The sequence below is a fragment of the Anabas testudineus genome, chromosome 7, assembly GCF_900324465.2.
Source record: "Anabas testudineus chromosome 7, fAnaTes1.2, whole genome shotgun sequence".
NCBI lineage: Eukaryota > Metazoa > Chordata > Actinopteri > Anabantiformes > Anabantidae > Anabas > Anabas testudineus.
The window spans coordinates 21,560,618-21,581,931 of NC_046616.1; the positions used below are offsets into that span (position 1 = coordinate 21,560,618).

The window sequence follows — 21,314 nt, forward strand, 5'->3', positions numbered from 1 at the left end:
AAATGGCAACTTTAATTTAAACATACAAGACAATCCAATTCTCCAAAAACAGTGAGTACAACTACTATCCCTTTACTTTTTCATTTGAGCCCAAATCAATTCAAACCTTCAGTTTGTCCAGTACTTTGCAATAGTTCAGGTATCTATTATTTTCATGATCGACTTATTTTAGTGCTAATTAATTAGCACAGCATAAGAATGTTAGCATTGTCGTTAAACATTTAGCTGAAAGCACTGCTGTGTACTACTTGGTTTTATAGTCACCTTTACTTTGTACGTTTTCTTTTAGATGAGTACCAACATTCATTGCAGTAACGTCTTAGCGTCAGTAGCGTTAACTTCCTACAAATGCCAATGCCCTCACACATACACAGTTACATCCGGGAAAAAGCTAAGTATTTTGTAAACTAAACTTTTTTTCGATCAAATTAATTTATAAAGATTTATACCACTCTTCTGTTGTGTTGCTAACTATAAAACCAGAAACTGTTAGCTTAAACTAGCATTCAGGCTAAAAGCAGGCTAACACCTAGCATTACTCTAGTACTGCTTGTAAAACCACGACTTTTAGTTTTTATACAGATTGTAAGTGAATTAAACATTCAAGATATGACATTTTAAACAGCAAGATTTAGCTTTTTAAATTTAGGAGCCAATGGGAGTACTGTAGCTTGCTAACTGTGTCTTAGCTCTAGCTTTGTGTAGAGAATGAGAATGTTATCGGTCCCTGTCAGGTCAGCACTCCCAAAATGTTCAACTTAAAACATTACGCTTACCTCTGTCTCATGTCTGGTTAGCAGCTGGGAGAAAATGGGATTTAGCTGGAGAAATGATGAGAAGTTGAATAGCTGGCGACAGAACACAGAGAGAAAAATAAGAAGAAACCAATTTTCCTGTCATGGAAGTAAACTACACAAAGCAGACTTCGTGCCACATGTTGCTGGCAGTGGCAGGGTAAATGTATTAAGCTGCTCTTTTACAGTATGTGATGAAGATGCACTCATGCACAAAGCATACATGCTGAATTATCAGTGTCTGTTATCGATGATATAATCCTGGATAACGTGAAGGCCCTATGCTGACCTCAGGCACTGACATATGGAGCCCACCTGAGATGTCACCCACCACTGTATGTTACCAAATGTATGCTTCGAGTTGTCCTCTCCAAATGTGTCTTCTGTCCACAGCTGGTGAAGCTATGCAGTGGGATGATTGAAGCGGGGAAGGCGTATGCCAGCGCCAACAAGCTGTTTGTCAACGGCATTCGGGATCTGTCTCAGCAGTGCAAGAAGGATGAGATGATCTCGGTGAGGTTCCGATGAGCCGGGAACCAGTCCAAGTCATTTCATCTTGCCTCTGTTTGAACCATTATAACCTTTATTGTGGCTTTATTGCTTTTGCTTGTTGGAGAGGATTGTTACAGTGTCTCCAGGGATAGGGACTTTCCTCCTCTGTGAGTGTGATTACTAACAGACTAACAGATTAGTAAGTGAGGATCAGGTTGGTTATGGAAACACACTCCTGACTCAGCGCACAACGTCAGTGTCTTGGAGTATTTTCACTGCTGCTGACATGAACTACTATTAAAAGCCTTCTTGGCTTCAGTTGTGTGGCTAATTGTGAGTTTCTTATTAAAGTCTTGTTCATATTTGTAGTTTCCATTGTAAAAAAACAGGAGAACAGAATCAGCCCTGCAATTATAGCTCCTTTTCCTGTACAGGGTTCAAGGGGAAAAAATCCCGTAGCGCATAAATGACATTAACCAGCTCTGACTTAACTTTAGCTTTGCGGATCTTTTCATTTTCTTCCATTTAGGATTGAAATAAATTTTGGGTTTCGTTTGTGACAGCTTTTATTTCCATCGTTTACTCTTAAATACAAATATAGCTACAGTTATGAGAATATTTCTTTACATATGATCTAATTTAAGGATATTTGTGTTATTGTCTTTGTAGGAGTGCCTGGAAAAGTGTGGAGAAAGCCTCCAGGAGATCATCAACTACCACATGGTAAGTGAGCCTGCTGTTCAGGCTGTCCTTCATGTCCAGAGTAGATTTTCTTTACCCTGATACTGATCCATACCTTCAATACTAGGTATCAGCAGATACTAATTCTGGCATGATAATTTCTGTATATTTACCTACAGTAAATGGTCATTAGATATGTACCTGACACACTGAAATAAATCTGACACTGTATTTTTCAGAACAGTGGTCTCTGTGCCAAATTACAAAGTTTATCAGCTTAAATAAATTTCGTTTCGGCGGGTTCCTCTAGCGTGAAGAGGTACCACTCTGTGTGGATTTCTGGAGCTACAGAAACATTTTCTGTCATAAAGTTCCAGAGTCAAAACTGTGAAATACACAAACAGTAAAGTGATATTTTGCTCATTCTGAGTTGTGTGGTTGTACTTTCATTTTCCAGGTCTTCACCCTTGCATTGAACAGATCTTGTGCTTTACTGCTGTGGTGTTTCCCCTCTTTGCCTTCAAGGCTCCTGACCCCTGCCCTTATTCTGCCCCTCTGAGGCTCTTTGAAGTCCATTAGCTTGAACCTGTAGGCAGAATGTGTGAATGTGTCTGTGAGATCACATTCCTTTCTGAGGCTGCAACCAGAGTGTGTCATTGCAAATCAGCCATCCCTCCACCATATCCACTCCCCGTTCTGTTGGTAGAGAGAGGTTAGCATTACAAATGGGGGGCAAATGGCCCAGGTCACCCAGGCAGGCGTGGATTAGCTTTAACTGTTGGACAGTAGTTTACCCTGTATAACCTTGGCATGTCACAAAGTGCGTCACATATGGCCAGGCATAAATGTACAATATGTAATGTGTGTGTTCATGACTGATGATTGCCTGTAGCCATACAGTGGTGTCCTCTTGTCTCATATGTAAGTGAGTGGGGGTTCCAACAAGAGTGGATATACATGCGCTAGTACAACAAGACATAATGACAGAAATGTACATAGTAGGACTGTAAGTAAGCCTTCGTCATTTCTTATAGTAAGCAGAGCAACAATTTATCATCTTTTACATTTAGCGATGAAACAACTCAAGGCACAAATAAAAAGTAGTAAAAGAATGGCTCATTGAGTGGAGAATTTTTTCCTCAACATTTATTGCAGGGCCTGTGAGGCCTTACAATTAATAAAACATGTAGTCTCAACTTAGGTTTTAAAAAGTCTTTTTAAAGGGTTATTATATAAAAAGAAATATAGAATATATAGAGGGAGATAGAGGATCTGCATCCTTAAAACAAGAAAGAATAATATTGATAAGCTCATGATTTCTAAACATATAATGTACTAGTATCTTTTAACAACATAACATTATAACTATGCAAACAATACTGAACTAGACTAGAAGGCATTATCCTTCTGTTCACTCTTTGCTCTTGGTAGGTTTAAGGATAACATCCCTTCCCCTCCCTTATCTGTTGCCTGTGCCTGCCAGCTCCAGTCGAAAGTCAACTACAGAGCTGCATCAGTGTTTTCTGTCAGACTGACCCATTTTTTGTTTGTTTGTTGGGTTCAGAGTGTCACACTTCACAGACCATGAAGAGAGGGTGGCTTGGTCTGGGACCAGCTGGCCTCCTCCACTTAAACTCAGCTGGGTTTCTGGCCTCCTTTTTCCCCTGTCTCTCCCTCCAGTCCACCACAGCCAAAAGTCTGTCTGGACATTAATATGATTGGCTCTCAAAGGTTTTCTTTGTTGCTCTGACATAAAAGCAGAACAGACCAGAAGGACATGTACAGTATCAGTAGTGGAGACTGAAGTGATAAGGAAAAGTCCCCTGAGATGAAAGATTTCACAGATATTACATTTACAGCAATGTAATTTTAATGCAGTGAGGAAAGCTTCATCATCGACTGACGTTAAAGATTTTTAGCTGAAGCGTTAACATTGTGGGTTGACATCTTTTACACGTTCATATTTTAATCAGGAAAGACATCATGTGCATTTAACTGTGTGGTTCTCCTGGAGCTGAGGGACTCCAGCAGTGCTCCAATGAATAAAAAATGATGATGGTTATATCTGCTACTTGTGACGGATGTCCCTCTGTGTGCACACTTTGCCATGCAGCTGCCACTGTGCTTACCCTACACAGCAGACACTCAAGAATATTAAATGGCACCGTACATATGGGAGCACCGAGAGCCAGATGCCCTTGTCGCAGTGCACGCTCAGATGCATTTTAAAAATGCGTAAAATAAACACAAACAGGGCATATGTTTGAAGATATATGCAAACGTGTGAGCTGAGACAAGCAAAGTTGCAGAGTTTTGGCCCGTTTGCCCCTCCATTTCCTGATAGTCCGGCTGTCTTGTCTGTCCAATACCACACGCAACAGAACAAACAGGCTCTGTTTGCATGAATGTCAAACACAAGCCAAGTATAGTTCTTTTTATTTTCGAGCCTGCATTTCTTTTTCCTTCCAGAGATTTCACAATAGATTTTTCTTTCAAATGGGCAGATGCATCAACAGAATCAGGCCAGTCTGTGTTTAATTCAAGTATGAAACTCCATATTGTATGAATACTCAATAAATTATTGACTCAGAACATCCATTAGAAATGACATGCAGAGAGACTAACGTGAGCTGCCAAGTCTTCATGCATGGAGCAGTAAAGGATTATACTGTATACGGGGTGATGGGATTTGGAAGAAAACATATACTGTATGAGTGGAAGAATTTAATCATACCTACATATAATTTTCCAGTTACATTTTCAGCATTATATGTTCATGTGATCATCTACATAAACATATAAATAAACTGAATTTGAATCCCCTTGAATAGAAATGTGTTCTTGCAGTGGGCTGTACATACAGTACTGAATGAGTGAATTCCCATGTGGGATGCTAACACTAGTTGGTTATATTTGGAAACTGGAAAACAAAGCAAGACACAGTAGGAAGGCGGTTTTGTCTGCAACTGCAGTTCTTATCATTCCTTTCAGACAGTAGCAGCATCCTGTCTTCAGGAAGCAAAAAATAATCAAAAACTGTCTCCAAAAAGAGCACAGTGACGACAACTGATGCTCATCTGAACGCTTCGTTCAAATTGATGTCTGGTCATTTATTAGGTGTGGTACGCAGTAACATTATTAACTGATATTTTTGTTAGTAGGTTGCTATTTGCCTACCTCTGCCCTGAAGGTTCAACACTCTGCTTGTTTGTGACCAGCGGATCACAAATGAAAATCTTTGACACAACAATCACTTGTAGAAGTCCATGACCAAAGCTGCTTAGTGGCGACAGCACAGGACCGGCTGTACCAACCACCTATGGAGGTTTTATTTTAGGAACAGTTAACATGGAGCAGAGTTGTCCTTTGTCCAAATCTAAAAACAACAGTTGTTCTTGCCACACTAGGCTCATTTCTCTCTGAATGTTTAAAGTAAACTGTGGGCTTACTCTTGTGTTCTGGCTGGACTGATATAATTGCTTGTTTGATTTCTTTAGATTAGTATGTGTCTCAACATGCTGATGGGAATTTTAGCAAATTGTCAGTACAGTAGTCCATTGTGTTTCATTCCTTTGCTCTGATATCAAGTCATATCCTCGACTTACTATTGCGTGTCGGACAGTGTTTTCTTTGTTCGTCCACGTTCCAGCTCCACTGTTTATGCTGACCTGTCTGTCAGATACTAGAACGAAATGTTATGATAGTCGGCAATAAGCTGCAAAGATTTCAAGTCCAAACAGAGCGAGTCCTCATTTACTGTATTGTTAGAACACTGCAGAATAGTCTAGTCACAACAGGATCTGAAGGAGCCTGTACAGTACACATCGCCAATATCAACAATCAATCAACAAGGTAAGAAATCTGGAAATAATTAAAAATGAAAAATAAAAATCGTGTAAGATCACAAACAGTCAAAAATGCAGTGAAAACAGACTAAACAGAATAAATCATGACGTCCACTAAGTTTCTGGACAGTTGAAACTTGCAGCAGTTAAAAACATCAGATCTGTGAGAAGACTGCAGCATTCTTCAAATTCATATCAGAAATTCTATTTCTATCATCTGTTCCACACGGCTTTACATCATTTAATCTGCCAGTCTTTTAACTGCACCATCTACTTCTGAGGCCTAGCTGGAGAGTTAGCAGCACAAACCCCAACCTCCTAATGTTCTCATAACAGAAGAGGAAGGATTCCTTTGAAATCTTCATCACATTTGGATGCAAACCAAGCTACACATGTTGTTTAATAGTTTTGTGCCAGTTCACACGATATTGATCAGGAGAGTTCGCAAACAGCTGGACCAACAGAGCAAAGAGCAATGTCACCATCACCAGAATTGTACATTATTAGAGGATCTAATTAAGGTGCAGTATCCCTTGAGGCATATTGAACATTTGGCAGAGCATTGTGTAAACATACTTCCTCTTTCAGTCAGATTAGTTCACATCACACAGTAACAACCTGTAGCACCTTGGTCTGGTGAAAGCAGAGTGCATCTTCCCACAAAGCACCTCGGGAGTGCTTCAGGCTGCATTTCTCCCATAGGCAGGAACTCTCACAGCATTTACACACAGACATCATGGAGGTGTGGCCGGTGCAGCCCAGTCTAGCTTGCAGCCTGTATGTAGACTAGAATGTGCTGTGTAAGACCACTGCACACCGCTGCCCTGCATGTTTTCTTTTGAGGCATCATGTGTTTGTGTGGAGGCCCTCAATGACACATGCTTCCAGTTCTCACTTGATCTTGTTAAGTTGCATCTAGTGAAACTAGCTGACCACACAAGCACAATCAGACCCAGGGGATTTACAGTCAAGGAGGGAGGCATGTGAATGTGACACTTTTGAAAAAGTCATTAAAAGCAGAATATTTACTCCACCAAATAAAATTGGCTCACCTGCTCGCTGTCATCTGGTGCAGCATCCGAAGAATATCTCTGTTGGTTAATCATGTAGTGTACAGTACAGTGGGCGGTTTCTGATGTGATTATGTGCACCCCAAAGCAACAAACAGGATCTGAGGGCTTCTTTATTGTTCCACTTCGACTCACATTTAGATCCAGCGAGTTTATAGAGCAGTAAAAAGAGGCCTTAACCCAGCATCACAACAAAAACATCCCTCTCAGAGGTGGTGGCAGGAATGTAGTAAAACTGACCACTTCCATCTTAGCCACATTTATTTATATTTAGCCTGGTTACAATTCACACAGGCTCATAATTAAATAAACTTTCACTAAACTGGCTGTTCCCATGTGGTGGCAGCGCAGAGGGTTTGACAATTCGCCCGTGTGGCTTTACACTCTGTGTTGGATGCAGCCTCTTCAGTGTCACATTGAACCAAAAGCTTGTCTCCTCTCCTCCCTCTTGCTCACTCCCCCCTGCCCGAGTGACCTATTTAGCAGCAGCAGCAGCAGCACGTTTGCAAGAGCACTCACAGAGGATGTGCTCTAAGGCTCAAAGAGAGGAGGAGGGCTCTTGAATTTAAAACAGCTAACTGAAGGCAGCGTGGTATTGTGTTAGTGCGGGAGTGTTGGAGTCTGAGTAACGTTCTTCTTCCATTAATCGCACAACAGGCGTTAATGGCAGATTTGCATCTTTTAAATGCATGTTGTGAGAAAGTCATTCTTTGTCTCCCTCTGTTGGTTAAAAATAAATAGCACCTTTTTTCCCCTTCAAAGGTTTTAAAATGAGAAAATGTGTCACATGTTGTGGTTGTATTAATTTTAATTTGCTGCAGTGGTGAAAAGTAATTAAATACAAAATACTGTAATTAAGTACAATGTTGAGGTAGTAGTATTTGACTATTTCTATTTTTCTGCTCCCTACAATATCTCATTACAATCCAGAGGAAGCTATTATACTTCTTACTCCACTGAAATAATGTCAAATGACTTATCTGCACTACATCAGTGTTTTTTGTACTAAAAATAACTGGGTCACCACGGACGAGGTGGGTGATAGACTAGCGACCTGTCCAGGGTGTAGCCTGACTCTGGTCCAATGACAGTTGGGACTGGTTCCAGTAACCCCTCGACCCTTAACTGGAAAAACAGTTGGAAAATAACACTGAGGCCTTGTGTAGCACAAATTGCAGTGTACTGGTAATTGCAGTAGTTGTACAATCACAGTTCTATGTAAATAGAAAGTGCAATGACCTTCAGGCCCCGAATAATTTTCTGTTTCTGTTACGATGCAATTATGTTTCAAGTGCAAACAAGGCACATAGCTTTGTTGTGGTAATTTTAGTTACTGATTGATCTATTAGTTTAGTGTAATAGTTTTGTTCATAAAATGTCAGAAATGGTGAAAAATCCTCTCCATACTGTGTATTTGCTTGTTATTTCTGATGCAGTCTAAATCTACAAATGCATTTCTTTGTATTAGTATTAATAAGTCAACAATAGCAGCTTTAAAGGCTGCAGTTTTTCAGTTTACCTGTTTAAAAAGTGAAATTCATGAATTCTGATTAGTTCTTTTCATCTGTTTCAGATACTGTTTGATCAAGCTCAGAGGTCTGTGAAGCAGCAGTTGCACAACTTTGTTAAAGAGTGAGTAAACCTACAACTTATAACCCCTGCAGAATTGAAGGATGAAAAATTCAGCACAGGTGGAAAAAGCCCAAGTCCCCAACCTTTAAAGAGCAGACGTACCCTTGTTACCTCCGAAAACCTTTTTGGTGTTTTAAAATATTAAACAGAGTACAACCTTTTGCAGCCCACGATATTTTGCCACAGGCATATCATGTAGAGTTGAGCTCAAATAGGTTACTAGTGCCCTCATGTTGACTTTGTGGTGGCTCCAAATATCCAAAACCTGTAATGAATATCTTCTCCTTAATTTATGTGGATCCTGTGTGCGGTTACTTCAAGTTTTCTCCTCTCTGTCTGTCAGCGATGTCCGAAAGTTCAAGGAGACCAAGAAGCACTTTGACAGGGTGCGCGAGGACATGGAAATAGCGCAGGTGAAGAATGCTCAGGCGCCGAGAAACAAGCCTCACGAGGTCGAAGAGGCCACCAGCACACTCAGCATCACCCGCAAGTGCTTCCGACACCTTGCTCTGGACTACGTGCTGCAGGTCAGCAACAAATAACTGAAATACTCACAATTAGATGATCAGGTAGAGTCAGTCATTGAAGCTTTATCATGGAATGCCACAACATTAAATGTAAACGTATTGGTGGGAAGCCCATGCCTTGGTGTGCAGGCTTCACACTAAGAAAGTCACATTGTGCCCAGAATAGTGTTAGTGTTAATCAATCAGCTGCTGTGCTGGTGCACTGCATTAAGTAACAATAGACAGTATAGACCATCTGGGTTGTCAGGTGTTTATGAAGAGTATAGAGTGAAGGTAATCAAATGAGAAAACAGAAATGTAAAAGCACTTCTGTTGTATTTTCAATCAGTGGCTCCATTAGTTCATTTCTCAACTAGAGAGCACTGACAACTTAATTTTTTCACATTTTTCACAAGTGTATATTCACATGCCATGTCTATTAAAAAATACTATCAATCATAATTTTAAATGAGCCTCAAACAGTCAGTATCAGTCCACATGACTTTGATCAAATTCATGCTGAACAGATTTCATTTCTAATTCAAATAAAGTCTTCATTTACGTTATTACTAGACAAACCCATCTCGTCTGTACAGTCGAGGAATGACAATGATGTCATATGATGCCTGTATTCTCTGCTCAAGACAGCCCACGGGAACAGGGAGATTGATTCAGTGTGATCGTTGTGAAGGCTGTGCCCTCTATTCATTCTTCAGTGTTTGACCGATGGCAGCCATCTCTCACTGCTCTCAGACATCTGAGTCTTGACTGAAAGTGTGTTGAGGCAGGAAGGGTCAGAGCTGTGGGGTGATGCTCTGTGTGTTTCAGTGCCCTCTTAAATCTAGCAAAAAAATCTTCATTTAGGTTAGCATCCATTAAGATGTAAAATGTAAAGGCTTCAATCCAGGAAGTGCCACAAAAACTACAGTTCTGCTATTGCTGCATTCATGTACGTATTTGTAATGTTTGATAGTGTGTTGTCAGTCAACTGCACACGTAATGGGACATACTGTTGTTTGTCTTTGTCAGAAAAACTTTAACATGAACAGTGTTAGTGAGGAAAAAGGAAACCATTGTCCACTAGAGGGAGCTATCTCAATAGCCACACTGTGACAAATGCAGTAATAGTGTATTGCTATGGTTATCACACAGTGATGGTCTTTAAGAAACATGTCACATGTCTTTTTTTCTGTTCTGCAGATTAATGTCCTCCAGGCAAAGAAGAAATTTGAGATCCTAGATGCTGTAAGTGAGGGCACAATCACAAACATATGTATTTGTTCCACATTAGTAGTTATGATACTTTATTGGAGTAAAAAAAAAAAAAACAACAACAAATGCTTCTGTCCAACCCAGATGCTGTCATTCATGCACGCCCAGTACTCGCTGTTCCAGCAGGGCTACAACCTGCTGGATGAGCTCGACCCGTACATGAAGAAACTGGCTGCTGAGGTGAGCTGAGCGCCTTCGTGAACTATCGACAAGAGCCAGTTACATAATTTGTCTGTTAGGTTTCCGCGTAATGATGGAAACCTACTGACGCATTGCACTACATTTACTTATATAAAAGCTTCCCCTCTGCATGAACTGTAGAGAGAGCTCGATCACAGCTGCTGGTGCACATGTGATTGTTGTCACAGCAGGTTTGTGACCTCAACAGAAGAACTGCTTCGAGGCTTCATTATCAAACTGTGATCTAATATGTTGCTGGAGGCTTAGTCTGTGTTTGCAAGTGAAAAGTGTTACAATCAGCTACTGAGCAGCTACTTTTACTCTGCTACACTCTAGCTACATGTCAAAATAATAGTTTTACAGGATGCATGATGATACTCAGCCTGTTCTGTTATTTTTCTGTGTGTGCACTGGCGTTCAGCTGGATCAGCTGGTGATTGATTCAGCCATGGAGAAGAGGGAAATGGAGCATAAACATGCGACCATTCAGCAGAGGGTGAGTTCCTCTGTTTTTTGGATTGGCCTAATAATGTGTTACTGTGAAATGGGGCTGTGTTTCAATGACTTGAAAAGTCCAGATAAACTTTTAATCATTTGCTTGTTGTTAAAGTTTCTTTGTGATAAAGGATTTAGCCACTTTGGCTGGGTTCAAACGATACACATGCATTTTGACGCAGAAGAATCCTCACTGGCACTGATATTGTGAAACTAGCAGGGTGTGAATGCGCTCACATCACACCTCCAAGCTCCAGTCTGCCACATGGACCAGTGCGTCTGTTGTGACTGGGGAGGGATTAGACCTGGGCAGCTGGGAAGTGTTTAAATAATCTGCCTAACAAAGTGTGCAGGCTTTGACTAACCATTAAATCAGGTGGAATTAAGTGCATTTTAAGAGCTATTAATCCCACTGTTGTCTGCTGTTTGTGGCAATTGCTGCATGTGCTGACGCAGAAGGAGATCAGCACTTAGTCTTTAAAGTGCTGATTTTATGGTTTGGAGCAGAACTGTAACTGTGAAAGTGTCGTTGGCTTTAAGGATATGCAATGTTGGACTCGGTTGGTCAGTCCACCACTTTGATTTAGACTGATATATATCAACAACTATTGGATGCATTGATTTGAAGTTCCCTGGAGGATGAATCCTACTGACTTTGATGATCCTCTGACTTTTTGCCTAGTGCAAACACTGTGTATGTAGATATTTACTGGATGGATCTGTGTGAAATGTAATAATTTGGACGTTCAGTCCAAAGTCGCCGCTCCTACTCTTCATACTTAAGATCTGTCTATGTATTGTATATATTTCAAATGAACTCACCCATAAATGTAGGGTTCCTTGATAATTAATAATTCAGACAGTCTTATTTCCAGTGGACCAGTGTCTAGCTCCCCTGTACCCCAGGATCAGTGACCATCTGTCAGACAGTTCCAGTCTGCGCTCTCCCTCCGGGCACTGTGATCTGTGGATACAACCTAGGAAGGGCTGGGTCACATGTGGGGCCAGTTATTGATCTGTTTTTGCCAAAGCTGTTAGACACTCAGCTTCATACACCATCAATTAACCGTTGGACGTGTTGTAGTAAATAAACAAGGTCACGAGTTGAATCTGAGTTAAAATTAGCATGAGAATATTGTGATGTTACAGCAGGTAGGCAACTTCTTTTGTTGCTGAAGTGTGATGGGGAGCGTCATTGCTGTAAGACTGGTAAAGAGGATAATAAGAGGTGCACTGAACCTGAAAGATTATTGAATTATCCCTGTTTGAACCAGCCTGTTTTTGGTGATTCTAACATCATGTACTTTTCTTCTGTTTCCATTCTGCTTCAACGCCACCATCTCCTTCCAGACACTGATGCAGGTGAGTACTCCATTTGTTCTCCCATCTGAATTTTCATTTTTAGTTGAAACACACGTATGGTTTAGTGCACTGGGAGGGTGCAACGTAACCCACAGTGTTCACACAGAACATGAGCAAACCCCTTTGAAGGTTTCTTCAGCAGCAGCCGCACTCCAGAAGCCTTGAGGGCAAGCTTAAGTGCATCCTGAATCATTTATAGAAAACAATTAGAAAAAAACTGGACATAGTCAGAATGACCTACACAGAAATTGTCTGTAAACAAAGGGGCAGCCCTTACTCAGTATGAAAAACAAGGGGAGCAGAGAGGCAGTTAAAGTGCTCTAGTCGTCAACTGTCACTATTGCTGGGTGGACACACACAGCGGCAAAAGTATCTAAATGCCAGAGCCATTTATTTGAAACTGCAAATTTAATGGCGGTTGGCTCCATGTTCACATCACCAGCACAGTGATGCTGCCTCTGTCTGTCACTGGATCTATTTTTACTGCCTGAAACTCCACATGCATGATTAAATACAGTGTGTTGTTTGTGTTTATTTGATACAACAAGGCTCCACATCAGGAAACAGCTTTACAGGCGTAGCTTGCACATACCGTAGTAAATGTATTTACTAAGTGGAACTGATCATTTTCATTATCTATTCTTATTTTCATATAGATTCATCCCCAGATTGTCTAGTATTCATTTGTTTGTAGTTTGGTCTGCAGCCAGCAAAGGTTTTGCATTGCATAACCAATTAGGCAAAAGTTTATTTAGCACCCTCAGATGTAAAGGCTCCGTCTTTATATAACACATAAAAGAAAAGGCATTAAAACTAAATGAAACAAAAAGAAACAAATGTCGACAGAAAACGGGTAAGATTTAAAAGAACTGCACAAAATAGATAAGACAAGAGAATGATATTAAGGGACAGTGCGAGATATGAATAAATCATTGAAATTATGAATTTAAAAAAGGCAGTGCCAAATAGAAAACTGTTAAGAGTTGATTTACGTGGACTAAGACCTCCAGCTTTCTGGGAGTTTGGTCCACACACTGTATGTGGAGCATAAAAACTGAAAGCTGATTGCAGGAACTAGACCTGTCCCAGACGATCTAAAAAGGTCTGTTCCTGTATTCTCCTCCTCAAATGTAGCTTTTAAGACATTTCTTCATTTAACACACTTCACAAACACTGAAAGCTTTCTTTTTTCACTTGTCTTCAACACGGGCTTTTTGAATCTCCCTAACCTCAACGTCTTTTCTTTATTCCACCACCGTTTCTTAGTGAAATCACAGAAGTATTCAGAGAAATCCTTTTTCCAGGTGAACATAAAGGGAAATGGGTTTAGGGGGACATATACATATATATGTATATATACAGTAGGGCCGTAACCAAGTATTTGCTTCTCTATAAATCCCATATTTTCATTTGAATACTAAGCCAGACTGGGTCCTTAGCTGTGATGGGGTGACACTGATTGTGGATTATGTGTCTCCTGACTGGATCATATAAAAAAAAAAAAAAAAAAGACGTAGATAAAGATGTAGCATGCTTTAACTTTGTAGTGACATCCACCAAGTGGGTTGAGGATTACCTGAAGCAGCCTTGACAGATGCCTGGCAGGTATATACTGTTACAAATAATAAGACACAGAAGGATCCTGGCACTTCACAGCAGCCTGATTAATCAGTGCTACCAGCAGGTCCTTGCGATGTGGAGTTACACCTCAGCAGCATTGTCTGTAGGCCAATCTATGTAAAGCAGCAGCAGCAGGTGGATGAAGCATCGGGACATGTCTGCATCATCCTCTGTTGCAGTGTGTTTTTGTGTGTGTGTGTCTGCCTGCTGCTCCTCGACAATTTATTTATTTGCCTGTAACATTTTAAAGTCTTCCTGTTCAATAATTCACTCATGTTCAGCTTCTGTCTGTGTGACGTTCCATCATTAAAAATAGAAGATCTTTGTTGTAGGCTTGAGAGATTTCAAGCTTCAAGATTTCAACCACACAGTGGTACTCTGAGTGGTACCAGAACATCTTGTTCACTGTTACCTCCTGTATTTGTGATGAGCTATATCCACAAAGCTGAGGCACCTGACAGTTGAAGGTAAGCTCTGTCGACTTGATTTCCTTACACACTAGAAATTTGTGTTGCAGGGATTCTGTTGTTGAACAGAGCTGCAGATTTCTGTTGCTTAAATCTGACCTTCAGTAGTATTTGTTTGGCGGTCTTGGCTGCCTGCCAGATAGATTCCCACTGGGTCAACATTGGACTGAAACGCCCACCTTCTCCAGCTAAAGGGGGTGTGTTTAGAGAGGTGTAAAACTGAAAATGACCCAGACTCTGAAGTGTCAAAGCAGCCGGATTGTGTTTGGGTCAAGAACTAGCTACAGTACTGCGTAGTGTAGAGCACTATTGTTCCACAGCAACCTGCCATGGATACATTGGCAGCTGTATGGTAATTAGTCCTAATCCTGAAGCTCGCAGGGCAGCAGGCAGGTGGCTGTGGAGGGCACACACGTCAGTGTTGGAATTACGCACCGCACTGCAGAGATACAATGCGCTGTGAAAGCTACAGTCCTGAGAGAGTCAAGACAGACATGCTTCTGCTCTGAGAGTTGGATTTTTTTATTCTATTTTAAAAACCTTTTGTGTGATTTTTCAATGCTGTTGGAATGCACTGAACATCTGAAAATGAAGATACTTTGCCGGTGGGACCACAGTTTGGTGGGTTGATTTGCATTACGTTGGCTGCTTGTTGCTGCTGTTACCGTAGATCTCATCTAGGTATTCACAGTATTTATTAAAGTAGATGTTTTTGTCATGACTTTAGAAATGAACTCTGTGACGAAAACCGTTTGACATAACCTAAAATCACCTAAACCACCCCGTAGGAAATAACAACAGGCATTTTAAAACTACTTTTCTAATAATTTATCTGTCAGAAAAAAAATATGATGATCAATAATAAAAATCTTTACCAGCTGTAGCTTTAAAAGCTTTACCTAATATTCTGTGTAATACAGGAGTATTTACAGTATAGACTTGATATCTCCTGATAGAGCAACACCTTATTTCTCACTTGCTTCTTATGGTTCTAGTTAACTGAGACAATGTCATTTTATTAATACGGAGGTTAAAATGTTGGTAGATCTGCTTCTCCAGATGATGTCATCTGGAGAAACTAGAATCAGACAGTGCAGTTTAATGCCATGCATGTACACATACTCCCAAATTAGCCCTTTAATATAAAGTACTGTGATTATGTGGTGCTTAATGAATGAAGGCATACCCAGTTCAGTTATAAACACATGCAGTCTTTAATCATTTTACCTTTTTCTTCTTATTTGGTGTTCAGTAGTTTCTGACATGTATGTTTTGTCAGTAGTTGTCACATCCTGTGCTTTTAGTATAAAGATGTCTTTCACCTCCACTCCAGCTCCACTCCGGAGCTCTGGGTCTCTAATAAGCACCATGCCGTCTGGGTGTGAGAAATTCATCCTTTATTTCTTATGCATACAAGTCAAAATGGTGACATGTTGAGCGCAGTGAGTTGTTGGAACGAGTAGTTAATGGTGCGCTGGGAGCTGCTGCGAGTACACATAGCCTCTTATGAAACAAGCCTGATTTTTATTTGGTGCTACAGTAGGAAAAAGGTCAAGAGGGTAATTTCACATCAATCACTCCTAGTTTATGTAATAGTTTGCGTCACACTCACATCACCAAATGCCCCCAGCGTGACACACAAGCAGATGGATGTAACTCCAATGCATACATGGACTGGCACGTGACCGTTTCCACACGATCGCACAATTCATGATGACTTAGTTTGCTTATGGAATGTATATACACTGAGGTGCACATCGAATGCATGTACAACCAGTATTCCAGGAATAGCATACATGCTGTTTTATTTCAGGCGATCTGTTAACCTGTACGATGGAAGCCACGGTTAATGGACCAGCATCCCTTTCTCGTCTCTTTCAGGACTTTGCGTATGACGACTCTAAGGTGGAATTCAATGTGGATGCTCCTAATGGCGTGGTGATGGAGGGATACCTGTTCAAGAGGGCCAGCAATGCCTTCAAGACATGGAACAGGTAAAGAACATGGAAAAAATCTCTGTATACTGCAACATCACATTAGTATAGTCAGTAAATTGATGTTTAGACAGTGTACAGGTGATGGTATTAGCATAAGAAGTTAGAGAGAATTAAATCACAGTTCCACAGAGACACGCTAAGAAATAGGAAAATATAAAGAACTGTGACAGCCATGACCTATCAGCTATAGATACTATAGTATACTGTTACCAGATAATTACTACGAATTTCATTACCTCATTCACTGGAAGCTGTCTGTCTGATCCTGTCATATGTTCAGGATGTAGTGTTGCCAGGTGTGACAACGCTCCCTAAATGCTTTTACCTGATATCCGTAGTGATAGTGATTCTTATTGGCCCTTTATCATCAAAACAATATCTATCTAAATATGTTTCATCTCTCTCTCTTTCTCTCTAGACGGTGGTTTTCCATACAGAACAGTCAGCTGGTCTATCAAAAGAAGCTCAAGGCAAGTCCATATATCTCCAGGGTAATGCAGGCTTTAAGTGAACTGAAATCTGTCATCACTCACCAGCTACTTGTTTGTGGATCAGAAGATCTTTGCTGATGTATGAGTATTATATAGAGAAAAGAGGCCAGTGTGATTTTCAGGTTATGTTCAATTCTCTGCTTCACCTCAGGTGTGTATTATCTGTGTGAGGCCTCCAACGTCAGCGAAAAATGTCTTATCAGGGAGAAACAGCTGTTTTACTGGAGCTGACGATAAGAAGGAGAAATGAGAAGTTGTTTGTTTGTTGGCAGGATTCTCTGACAGTGGTGGTGGAAGACCTCCGACTGTGCTCTGTTAAGCCATGTGAGGACATTGAGAGGAGGTTCTGCTTTGAGGTCGTCTCCCCATCCAAGTAAGACGCACTCTTACTGCCATAACATGTAACATCATTTGCACACTGGTTTAGTTTTGTCCAAACATTCATGCTCCCCAGAAGATGCACCTTTGAAGCCACCTGTGATCCAGACTCACTGAATGGGCTGGCAGCAGTGCTAATTGTTTTTGACAAAACTCACCAGTGTCACCAATCAGAGAATCATTTTACATTCACATTTTGTTTTACAGGAGCTGTATGCTTCAGGCTGAATCTGAGAAGCTAAGACATGCTTGGATTCAGGCAGTTCAAGCTAGCATTGCATCGGCCTACAGAGAAAGCCCAGATACCTACTATATTGAAGTAAGTCCCAGTTACCTAAGGACAGTCAGCATTTTTACAGTCAATCAACATTTTGGGACAAAATGCCTTTTTGCACCAAAGTTTGATTAGAGATCGTCTCGACAGCTCTTGTATGTGCTTACTGATGTTGAATGTGCTGATCCTAGAGTTATAAACACATGATCCTAAATCCTGGCGTTTTGGTGTGCTTATGTTTAGCATCTGGATAGAACAGCCTCTCCATCCACAAGCAGTATTGATTCAGCCAGCGAGCCGCGAGAGCGCAGCACCCGAGGGGAAACCATCCTGCAGAGGATCCAGTGTCTGCCGGGGAACGAGCAGTGCTGTGACTGCGGCCAAGCTGACCCCCGCTGGGCCTCGATCAACCTGGGCATCTTGCTGTGCATCGAGTGCTCGGGCATCCACAGGTGGAGTCTTATTTAATACATCTTTATTTTTATTTATTTATTTTATTCCCTCGCTGAAAGCTTGACGTATATGCAGATGTTTTACATTCAGAGATACATTCCAAATGAATGTAAAATTCAAAACAGAATTGCAGTGTCTGAAGTAACAATAAGAAGACATTTTGAGTGCAGGGAGACTTTAAGAAGACTTTAAGTGAAGGATCTGAATTCTTCTTCCTCCTCGCCATGTGCCGTGTGGTTACAGCCTCTAAAGATAGGAGGTGGTGCCAACTGTCTGTGCCCAACCATGTGCTGCTCAAGGCTGATCACGTTCTCCCGCACACACACTGCAGAAGGGATTAAGTGCAGTACGTCGTTTATGGGATCAGTCTGGCTTTGATTGAGAGTTTTCATTGAGGGAGGGGAAGTGAGAGGATAAAGACGGCTGCAGAGCTGAGGTGCACACACTGAGGAAGTCCCTGAATAGTTTAATTCAGTCGCAGATCCTGTTGAATGAAGGCATCCTACTTCAGACAAATGCGTCCTCACATCCCCCATTTACCATGGTCATGCTCTGTTACGTCATGTCGTTGATTCGGCGAGGTTCGTTTTCAGGCTCCTGATGGGAAAACAATTTCCCTCAGGAGTTATGCGTTGTGTTTTTAAATTGCAATTTTCACTGCTTATGTAATCACAAACTCGTCCCTGTGTGTGCTCCCACCTGTTGAATATTCATGGCCGCTCTTCAGACTCTTCTTCTCACAATGAGATCAGACATCGCCTCTTGCCACATTCGTTTTTTCTCCTGATGTTCCACTGTTGCCAGGATACGAGAACGCTTAATCGGAGGAACTTAGTGATTTGCATGACATTAGGAGCGGCTTCTCTCATTTCCCTCAAGATTACACAAAGTGATTGAGTATCATAGTGTGCAACTGATCAATACCACTCTCCCTATTTTCTTATCTGTTCAAATTTTTTTATTGCAGGAGTCTCGGAGTTCACTGTTCGAAGGTTCGCTCACTCACACTGGACTCATGGGAACCAGAACTATTAAAGGTACAGTTTGTCTCACAGGTTTAGTCATGAACAAAGATCAGAATGAAGAACTTATTTCAATAGATCAATACCACTGTGAGGGTGTTAATGTCATAATGTCGCTCGTCTTTCCTTGTAGTTAATGTGTGAGCTTGGAAACAGTGTCATCAACCACATCTATGAAGGCTCCTACAAAGACCAAGGTCTAAAGAAACCATTACCATCCAGTTCAAGGTAAGAATTCATGTAATACAGCCAAACTACATAAACATGAACTCATGCATTTTTATTTAAACTTTCCTTTAAACACCAAATGTCTGTCATGTGTTGTAATCCCATGCAGGCAAGAAAAAGAGGCTTGGATAAAGGCGAAGTATGTAGAGAAGAAATTCCTGAAGAAGCTGGGCTCCACAGAGATACTCGTCAACGGTGAGAGGAAGTCAGAGCGACGGTGGAGCGTTAAGAAGTGCCGGAGACACAACAGTGCCACCACAGTACCCAAAACACGGCGGAGATACCGACAAGATCCTGGAAGCACCTCCCCTTCCACCTTGTCCGCAGGTACTTGAACTGATCTGACTGGAAAAATCAAATCTTCAAATTTTTCATAAATATTCGTCTCATACTGTTAGAAATCTGACAATTGTGGAAATCTTCTAGATGTCTTGATTATTTTTCTATTATTTTTAGGTAAACTGAATGTATAACAATAAAACTCCACTGTATGTGAGATGCACAAACGGGCTAGACGACTGTATTAGAAAGCTTTTATCTGTTCTGTTCTCACTAATGTTGCTTCCTCTTATAATTCTCTTAAAGCTGCTGCTAAGTTCAGACGAGACTCCCTTTTCTGCCCTGATGAGCTGGACACCCTCTTCTCATACTTTGATACAGGATCCGGGCCTAGAAGTAAGCGCGTCACTATTTTAGCAATGTGTTCCTAAAAACTGGGGGGAAAAAATCATTTTTGCATGAGTGTGTGTGCGTTTAAACAATACCAGTCAGCCTGAAAGAGGCAGCAAGAAATAATGTGTCCATGTTCTGGCGCCTCCCGGTCCGGCAGGCCTGAGCAGTGACAGCGGGTTGGGAGGCAGCACAGATGGCAGCACGGACATCCTGGTGTTTGGCTCAGTGGTGGACAGCGTCACAGAGGAAGGTGAGTCCAGCAGTGTTTACAGATGGTTCTATGCTATCATGCAGACATTAATGTTATGTAGAGAGGTTAATCTGCCTGTAAATGCAAGACTAGAGCTGCATTTACTTTTTTATCAATGCTTAAAGCAAAAATTATACATAGTTTGCTGACTGTATAGTTTGATTTGCCTTGTCCTCAGAGTGTGAGGTGTCTGATGACTCGAGTGGTGAAGCTGAGCTGGAGGCTGAGCCAGAGACGTCGGACCCAGAGGACATACGGGACCTCCATCCTGGAGCTCTGCTGTACAAAGCCTCGAAGGCCCGCAACCTGCCGGTCATGGCTGAAGCACTAGCTCATGGGGCTGATGTCAATCTGGTCAATGAGGAGGATGAAGGGAAGACGCCACTCATACAGGCTGTGACTGGGGTGAGTCGGAAATCGGGAAGCAAATAAGAAGCATCATATTTACACTGCTCTTCAAATGTATATGTGTTATATATATTGTATATAAGAGTGAAACCAGGTTTTTTATTTTAGTTGTAAGCTGAAAACATTTGGGTGTGATGTCAAAAGATGAAGTACACGGGTCACTATAAACATAGGTTAAGAGAAAAACAAATAAACTAAAGAAACTTTCTTCACAGAACATCAAGGTTCCTCCCACAGTAATAACTCATTATAACATTATAGTGACATTTATACAGAACAACAAGTTACAAAACACTCATAGTCTCTGAACTTCCATTACAGCATCACAGTCTACTGTTCACAGAAGACTTCATGAGCAAAAGTACAGAGTCTACAGCAGAAGACTCAAACTACTCATTAGCAAGAAGAATAGGACGGCCAGTTTTATAGACTGTTGAGACAAAGATGAACCTTTACCAAAGAGATGGAAAGGCTAAAGTTTGAAGGAAGACAGGATCTGCTCATGATCCCAAAACATACAAACTCATCTGTGAAACAGCCTTAGTGATGTCATGGTTTGGGCTGCATGGCTTCTTATTGGACAGAATCAATAGTCTTTAATAATGATGCAACACATGATGGCAGCAGCAAAATGACTTATTCTGTCAAAACATGCAACCAAACTGACTGAGAGATCCTTTATCATGCAGCAAGATAATGACCCAAAACAGTTAATCAGGGGCAAG

The 21,314-nt window shown here is 41.1% G+C and overlaps 1 protein-coding gene across 3 annotated transcripts in view; it reads left to right on the forward strand.

Moving 5' to 3' along the window:
* The window catches only part of LOC113167820 (arf-GAP with coiled-coil, ANK repeat and PH domain-containing protein 3-like), a 49,590-nt gene that overhangs the window by 21,948 nt on the left and 6,328 nt on the right, over positions 1 to 21,314 (forward strand). For 2 of the 3 annotated variants that reach the window (XM_026368693.1, XM_026368694.1), the window contains exons 3-21: positions 1,188 to 1,307; positions 1,956 to 2,009; positions 8,456 to 8,514; positions 8,858 to 9,041; positions 10,221 to 10,265; positions 10,377 to 10,472; positions 10,894 to 10,968; positions 12,318 to 12,329; positions 16,298 to 16,410; positions 16,832 to 16,883; positions 17,177 to 17,277; positions 17,490 to 17,601; positions 17,800 to 18,008; positions 18,977 to 19,046; positions 19,165 to 19,259; positions 19,369 to 19,586; positions 19,845 to 19,934; positions 20,089 to 20,181; positions 20,360 to 20,586. In XM_026368693.1, coding sequence (XP_026224478.1) covers positions 1,188 to 1,307; positions 1,956 to 2,009; positions 8,456 to 8,514; positions 8,858 to 9,041; positions 10,221 to 10,265; positions 10,377 to 10,472; positions 10,894 to 10,968; positions 12,318 to 12,329; positions 16,298 to 16,410; positions 16,832 to 16,883; positions 17,177 to 17,277; positions 17,490 to 17,601; positions 17,800 to 18,008; positions 18,977 to 19,046; positions 19,165 to 19,259; positions 19,369 to 19,586; positions 19,845 to 19,934; positions 20,089 to 20,181; positions 20,360 to 20,586 — 2,025 coding nt within the window. Of the gene's footprint in view, positions 1 to 1,187; positions 1,308 to 1,955; positions 2,010 to 8,455; positions 8,515 to 8,857; positions 9,042 to 10,220; positions 10,266 to 10,376; positions 10,473 to 10,893; positions 10,969 to 12,317; positions 12,330 to 16,297; positions 16,411 to 16,831; positions 16,884 to 17,176; positions 17,278 to 17,489; positions 17,602 to 17,799; positions 18,009 to 18,976; positions 19,047 to 19,164; positions 19,260 to 19,368; positions 19,587 to 19,844; positions 19,935 to 20,079; positions 20,182 to 20,359; positions 20,587 to 21,314 lie in introns of all 3 variants that reach the window. The other variant, XM_026368692.1, reaches the window with a different exon arrangement.